The 8932-nt window shown below is 34.3% G+C and overlaps 1 protein-coding gene across 2 annotated transcripts in view; it reads right to left on the bottom strand.

Annotated features, from left to right (window-relative positions):
- Positions 1–2980: 2980 nt before the first annotated feature.
- LOC138306962 (peroxisomal ATPase PEX1-like) overlaps positions 2981–8932 on the bottom strand; it is a 43472-nt gene continuing 37520 nt past the window's right edge. Inside the window, exon 20 of one of the 2 annotated variants that reach the window (XM_069247559.1) lies at positions 2981–7676. In XM_069247559.1, coding sequence (XP_069103660.1) covers positions 7595–7676 — 82 coding nt within the window. In that variant the 3' untranslated portion in view covers positions 2981–7594. The remainder of the gene's footprint in view (positions 7677–8932) is intronic. The other variant, XM_069247560.1, reaches the window with a different exon arrangement.

The raw sequence follows: 8932 nt of genomic DNA on the forward strand, positions 1-8932 counted from the left end.
CGACGGAGGGCTACATCGCTTTAGAACTAAGATGCAGGATCACAAGAAGGAACCTCAGCAATCAGGACAGAAATCCATGTCAACAAGTACTAGCCAATCGATAAAATCCATATGTGAAACAAAGCAACAGACAGAAATATGTCAAAAGTACTAGCAACTAGCAACAAAAGACAGTCAAGAAATATGTCAAAAGTACTAGCAACAGAGACAGAAATATGTCATAAAAACTAGTTAGTCAGACAAGAAATATGTCAACAGCGAACAGAGAATATGTCAAAAGTACTGAGAAAGCAACAGTAACAGAACTATGTCAAAAAGTACTAGCAAAGAACAGAAATATGTCAAAAGTTACTAGCAACAGACAGAAATATGTCAAAAGTACTAGCAACAGACAGAAATAATGTCAAAAGTACAAAAGCAAACAGCAACAGAAATATGTATCAAAAGGTACTAGCAACAGACAGAAATATGTCAAAAAGTATAGCAACAGACTTTTGAAAAATTAGCGGTAAAATATGTCAAAAGTTACTAAATGACAGAGCATCACAAAGATGCTCCAGCCTATCACTGCACTGGACATTTATTAAAAACACATTCACACTATAGTATTTCCCCTCATGTACTTATACTACATATCGGTATCATTGATAATCCATTATCAGTCATTTAACTGGTTAATCCATCCAAACAAAATTACAATACAGTAATGCAGTCAGTCAAAAAAATTCACAATATTCATTTTTTTTAAATCATTACGAATAGTTTTTATATATTCCAATTATGAGGCTACTCATTCTATATCACTAATCAGTAAGGATAGTAAGGAAATTAACATCTCTGCAAAAATGATCATGCGGTAATGACAAAGAAATGAAACCTTATATCCAATTTGTGTTTTATTTTTGATTTTATTAACGGATTCACATGATTTAATATTACACGCAAAAGACAACATGTAATGAGTAAATGTCACATGATCCACGATTGGTAAAGTAATTTAATATACAAAAAAATATAATCAGCTCTATACAAATGTATATAAAAGAAATTTGAGGCACGAAATACATAATGCAGGAGTCACACAAATGTAGCATCTCCGTCTTTTTGACAGTATCAGTACAGTCTTACTCTGTTGGGTTATTTTCTTTTTCCATACAATCCATCTTTTGTGTTAAAGGTAAAAGTATAAGTGGATGTGAGTACCAAATATGAACTTTTAGTCGTCCGTAGTAAAGAAAGGACAAGGTTACCCAAAGAGTAGACGTAAGCTCGGATAACTAACAGGTCACAGTGACCTAATTGTGAAGAGACAATTATCCAGTGGTGGCCCAATGACACTGTTAAATGGTACTGCAGTGTACAAAAAATGTTTAGGCTACAAAGTGATTTTAGGTTAAAGTGTTCCCTAACAAAACCACTTACCAGTGAAACCCACTTAAGGTAGCAGATTTGTTCAAGACAGGTCATGTGACTAACTGAGTAGGTCAACATGTGGTCTTCCAAAACATACCAAGTCACAGTGACCTACATTAACTACCATAACCTAAAAGGTTAATGAGTTATCTTCATGAATTTTAAAAATGTCATAATGACCTTTTTAAATCATGGCACATTTTTGTTGTCTACATAAAATAATAACCTAACCCAAAATCTATAGGTCACAAGAAATTGAATTTTAAAGCCATTATTATAGGTTCACAGTATCTATAATTAATTATAGGTCACAGTAACCTAACATTATTATAGGTCACAGTACCTAACATTAACCTACCATTGTTTTAGGTCACAATGACTACCTACCATTATTATAGGTCACAGGGTAACCTACCACCATTATAGGTCACAGTAACCTACCATTATTTATAGGTCACAATGACCTACCATTATATAGGTCACAGTAACCTTCCAATCAATTATAGGTCACAGTAACTCACCATTATCAGGTCATACATTATTATAGGTCACAGTAACTATCATAATTATAGGTCACAGTAACCTAACATTATTATAGGTCACAGTAACCTAACATTAATAGGTCACCTAACCATTATTATAGGTCACAGTAACCTACCATTATTATAGGTCACAGTAACCTACCACCATTATAGGTCACAGTAACCTACCATTATTATAGGTCACAAGTGACCTACCATTATTATAGGTCACAGTAACCTACCAGTAACCCTACCAATATATAGGTCACAGTAACCTACATTATTATAGGTCACAGTAACCTACCATTATATAGGTCACAGTGACCTACCATTATTATAGTCACAGTAACCTACCATTATTATAGGTCACAGAAAATGATCATTATTATAGGTCACAGTAACCTACCGTTTTTATAGGTCACAGTGAAATACCATTATTATAGATCACAGTAACCTACCATTATTATAGGTCAAAGTAACCTACCATTATTATAGGTCACAGTGACCTACCATTTTATAGGTCACAGTGACCTTCCATTTTATATGTCACAGTGACCTACCATTATTATAGGTCACAGTAACCTACCATTGTTATAGGTGACAGACACCTATCATTATAATAGGTCACAGAAACCTACCATTATTATAGGTCACAGTAATCTACCATTATTATAGGTCACAGTGACCTATCATTATTATAGGTCACTGTAACCTACCATTATTAAAGGTCACAGTAACCTACCATTATTATAGGTCACAGTGACCTACCATTTTTATAGGTCACGTAACCTACCATATATTATAGGTCACAGTAACCTACCATTATTATAGGTCACAGTAACCTACCATTAATATAGGTCACAGTGACCCTACAATTATTATAGGTAACATTAATCACCTACCATTATTATTGGTCACAGAGTTACCTAACATTATTATAGGTCACACATTATTATAGGTATAACCTAACAATATCATAGGTCATGGGTAACCTACCATTATTATAGGTCACAGTACTCTACCGTAATTATTATAAGTCACAGTGACCTACAATTATTATAGGTCACGGTAACCTACCATCATTATATAGGTCACAGTGACCTACCATTCTTATAGTTCACAGTGACCTACCATTATATAGCGTCACAATAACCTACCATTATTATAGGTCACAGTAACCTTTTATTATTATAGGTCACATTAACCTACCATTATTATAGGTCACAGTTACCTATCATTATAATAGGTCACAGTGACCTACCATTGTTATAGGGTCACAGTAACCTACCATTATTATAGGTCACAGTACTCTACCATTATTATAGGTCACAGAAAATGATCATTATTATAGGTCACAGTAACCTACCGTTTTTATAGGTCACAGTGAAATACCATTATTATAGGTCACAGTAACCTACCATTATTATAGGTCACAGTAACCTACCATTATTATAGGTCACAGTGACCTACCATTTTATAGGTCACAGTGACCTTCCATTTTATATGTCACAGTGACCTACCATTATTATAGGTCACAGTAACCTACCATTGTTATAGGTGACAGACACCTATCATTATTATAGGTCACAGAAACCTACCATTATTATAGGTCACAGTAATCTACCATTATTATAGGTCACAGTGACCTATCATTATTAAAGGTCACTGTAACCTACCATCATTAAAGGTCACAGTAACGTACCATTATTATAGGTCACAGTGACCTACCATTTTTATAGTTCACGTAACCTACCGATATTATTGGTCACAGTAACCTACCATTATTACAGGTCACAGTAACCTATTATTAATATAGGTCACAGTGACCTACAATTATTATAGGTAACATTAACCTACCATTATTATTGGTCAGAGTTACCTAACATTATTATAGGTCACAGTAACCTAACAATATCATAGGTCATGGTAACCTACCATTATTATAGGTCACAGTACTCTACCATTATTATAGGTCACAGTGACCTACAATTATTATAGGTCACGGTAACCTACCATCATTATAGGTCACAGTGACCTACCATTCTTATAGTTCACAGTGACCTACCATTATAATAGGTCACAATAACCTACCATTATTATAGGTCACAGTAACCTTTTATTATTATAGGTCACATTAACCTACCATTATTATAGGTCACAGTTACCTATCATTATAATAGGTCACAGTGACCTACCATTATTATAGGTCACAGTAACCTACCATTATTATAGGTCACAGTAACCTACCATTATTATAGGTCACAGTAACCTGTCATTATTATAGGTCAAAGTAACCTACCATTATTAAAGGTTACAGTGAACAACATTAAATTATAGGTTACAGTAATTACTTACCATTATTATAGGTCAGTGACCTACCATTATCATATATCATAATGACCTTCATTAATTTAGGTCACAGTAAATTACCAATAATATAGGTCACAGTAACCTATCAATATTATAGGTTACAGTAACCTATAAATATTATAGGTCACTGTGACCTACAATTATTATAGGTCACAGTAACCTACAACTGTTAAAGGTAACAGTAAACTACCATTAATATAGGTCACTGTAACCTACCACTCTTCTAGGTCACACTTACCTATCATTTATATAGGTCACAGTAACCTACTTCTAGGTCACACTTACCTATCATTTATATAGGTCACAGTAACCTACAACTATTATAGATCACAGTGACTTACCATTATAATAAGTCACAGTGATCTTTATTTTTATACATTACAGTGACATAAATTAATTTATAGGTCACAGTAACCTACCATGATATACAAGTCATAATAACCTATCATTATTATAGGTCATAGTAACCTTCATTTATTTATAGGTTACAGTGACTTTCATGAACCTATAGATCACAGCTACCTACTATCGTGTGATGTGACCATGTACTATCAAGAATTAAATTGGTATGATTTTGCAGATGTGACTAGGAAAGTTTGTATTAAATAAAATTTCAAAAGTAGAAAATGAAAAAAAGTAGATACAGTAATATAAAAGTACAAAATTAAAACAATTGATAATTTGTGTACGCACTAACATATTTAAATGATCAATTTTTTCACAAATTCTTAAATGGTGTTTGATCAATTTAAGGTTTAACAGCCAGGATAGTAAGGATGTGCCAGGTTGATAGACAGAGGAAAACTGGAGTGCCCAGGGGAAAAACCACTGAACAACGGTCAAAACCAGGCAACTGCCCCACATGAAATTCAACCTTACGACCCATGGCAGTGATTGGAGGGTTTGTGGTAACATGTCAAAACATTTAACCACTCGGTCGCATCACCACAACCTCCACCCCTCCCCACCCACACCTCTATCAAATGCTGAGCTAAAATATAAAAATAAATGTAACCAAAGAAATTGTTTGAAGAAAATAAATTGGTACTGTAAATGCATACAACAATACTATAGTGTGTTACCATATACCAACACACTTACACTCTTACCTCAGACAAACATATAAACTACCGTATAGCCAGTAATTTTTCATGGGGGGGGGTCGATAACTTTGAGATTTCGCGGGACATGGTTATAGTCCATTATAATCGTCCCTAGCAAGTCTTCACAAACTGACCATAACTTGCCGAGTACTGCGTCCTAGCAAGTCTTCACAAACTGACCATAGCTTGCCGAGTACTGTGTCCTAGCAAGTCATCACAAACTGACCATAGCTTGCCGAGTACTGCTAAGTTATGTACTCTTAGATATGGCTGAGATTGTCTCCATTCATTCACTAAAGACATATGTTTAGTTCTTTAAATTAATCTATAGCAAAATCAATTTTTTGCAAATATATTTTCATTGCTAAAATGAACTACATGGTACTACTGTAATCCAAGTTATTTTTGTATGTGATTAAATTTCATGCATTACATGGACGATCATCATTTGCAAGAAATAATTGCTGAGAAAATGTTAAGACTGCAATAGTAATTTTAGAGTATTTGAGCTGTCAAATCTCCCTGAAAAAATGTTAGGCATGAAAAATGCAAAATAAATCTGTTTCAAAAATAACAACTACAACTGCATTCTCTTAAAATCATAATCTGCATCTGATTAAAAAAAAGCTAACTACTACAGCATAAGACATTATCTCCATCTATAATTTGCTAACTAAGACAATTATCTTAATCTAATTTTCTATTTATGACATTTATCTTAACCTAATTTTCTAATTATGACATTTATCTTAATCATCTTTGCTAATTAAGACATTTGTCTTAATGTAATTTGCTAATTAAGACATTATCTTAATCATCTTTGCTAATTAAGACATTATATTAATCTAATTTTCTAATTAAGAATTCATCTTAATCTATTTTGCCAATTAAGACATTATCTTAATCTACTTTGCTAATCAAGTCATTATCTTTATCTACTTTGCTAATTAACACATGATCTTAATCTAAGTTTTCTTTTGAAGAAATAATGTTAATCTACTTTGCTAATGAAGACATTATCTTAATCTACTTTGCTAATTAAGACATTGTCTTTATCCACTTCGCTAATTAAGACATTGTCTTAATCTACTTTGCTAATTAAGAAAGTATCTTAATCTACTTTGCTAATAAAGACATTAACTTAATCTACTTTGCTAATCAAGACATTATCTTAATCCACTTTGCTAATCAAGACATTATCTTAATCTAATTTTCTAACTAAGACATTTATCTTAATCATCTTTGCTAATTAAGACATTTGTCTTAATGTAATTTGCTAATTAAGACATTATCTTAATCATCTTTGCTAATTAAGACATTATATTAATCTAATTTTCTAATTAAGAATTCATCTTAATCTATTTTGCCAATTAAGACATTATCTTGATCTAATTTGCTAATCAAGTCATTATCTTTATCTACTTTGCTATTTAACACATTATCTTAATCTAATTTTCTTTTGAAGAAATTATGTTAATCTACTTTGCTAATCAAAACATTATCTTAATTTACTTTGCTAATCAAAACATTGTCTTTATCCACTTCGCTAATTAAGACATTGTCTTAATCTACTTTGCTAATTAAGAAAGTATCTTAATCTACTTTGCTAATTAAGACATTAACTTAATCTACTTTGCTAATCAAGACATTATCTTAATCCACTTTGCTAATCAAGACATTATCTTAATCCACTTTGCTAATTAAGACATTATCTTAATCCACTTTGCTAATCTTAATCTACTTTGCTAATTAAGACATAATCTTAATCCACTTTGCTAATTAAGACATTATCTTAATATACTTTTCCCATACTTAAACTACTACCATATAACATAATTATCAATGCGTCAGGATTTTCTATTATTATTATTTATGAGATTTCAACACAAAATCTGTATCGACTTTCATTATTTAAAACTACTATACAATTGAACCAGTATCTATATCTGATTTTTCAACCCACTATAACAGCTAAATTTTCAAATCTAATCTTAAGTCTGAGTCTATATTGACCAATGGCCAGACAGCAGGTAGCCATGCCTTGTGCTCGCACACTCATGTGTACCTACTCAATGTCGGAATAAATGTTGTAGCATACACAATTCAAAGTGCAAAGTCACATGCTGTAAGATCAACAGGTGATTAATTGTCAATTTCCAAGACATAAGAACGCCTACATTTCCTTCATTAAGCCAGCGTCTGAATCTGTGTAAGGTCAGGAATCTGAGGACCAAAGTTTCCACCACGTGATGTCTTAAAGTTGTTGTATCTGTGGAAATATAAAACAATTTCACCGTAAGATTATTGGAAATGTAAATCAAGGTGAGGATATAACAAACGGACATGATATAATTAAGTCTTAATTATTCAAAGACAATATTATATATATATATGCACGGATGAAAGAACATATTCCTTCTAGATGGTATCATAAGCCAAATAACTTATACTCACCCATGAGCTCAATGGCATCGAGTCAAACGAGCAACCTCACTGAGTTAAGTTTGAGGTAACTTTTGTTTAACAACATTTAAAACAACTTGGGTCATTTAATGCCATGTCTGGATCAGTGGACAGTACCTGGGGGAAAACTTCTTACCAGTGGACAGTACCTGGAGGAAAACTTCTGACCAGTGGACAGTACCTGGAGGAAAACTTCTGACCAGTGGACAGTACCTGGAGGAAAACTTCTGACCAGTGGACAGTACCTGGAGGAAAACTTCTGACCAGTGGACAGTACCTGGAGGAAAACTTCTGACCAGTGGACAGTACCTGGAGGAAAACTTCTGACCAGTGGACAGTACCTGGAGGAAAACTTCTGACCAGTGGACAGTACCTGGAGGAAAACTTCTGACCATGAAACTGGGCACAGTACCTGGAGGAAAACTTCTGACCAGTGGACAGTACCTGGAGGAAAACTTCTGACCAGTGGACAGTACCTGGAGGAAAACTTCTGACCAGTGGACAGTACCTGGAGGAAAACTTCTGACCAGTGGACAGTACCTGGAGGAAAACTTCCTGACCAGTGGACAGTACCTGGAGGAAAACTTCTGACCAGTGGACAGTACCTGGAGGAAAACTTCTGACCAGTGGACAGTACCTGGAGGAAAACTTCTGACCAGTGGACAGTACCTGGAGGAAAACTTCTGACCAGTGGACAGTACCTGGAGGAAAACTTCTGACCAGTGGACAGTACCTGGAGGAAAACTTCTGACCAGTGGACAGTACCTGGAGGAAAACTTCTGACCAGTGGCAGTACCTGGAGGAAAACTTCTGACCAGTGGACAGTACCTGGAGGAAAACTTCTGACCAGTGGACAGTACCTGGAGGAAAACTTCTGACCAGTGGACAGTACCTGGAGGAAAACTTCTGACCAGTGGACAGTACCTGGAGGAAAACTTCTGACCAGTGGCAGTACCTGGAGGAAAACTTCTGACCAGTGGACAGTACCTGGAGGAAAACTTCTGACCAGTGGCAGTACCTGGAGGAAAACTTCTGACCAGTGGCAGTACCTGGAGGAAAACT

The sequence above is a fragment of the Argopecten irradians genome, chromosome 14 (genome assembly GCF_041381155.1).
Source record: "Argopecten irradians isolate NY chromosome 14, Ai_NY, whole genome shotgun sequence".
Taxonomy (NCBI): Eukaryota; Metazoa; Mollusca; class Bivalvia; order Pectinida; family Pectinidae; genus Argopecten; species Argopecten irradians.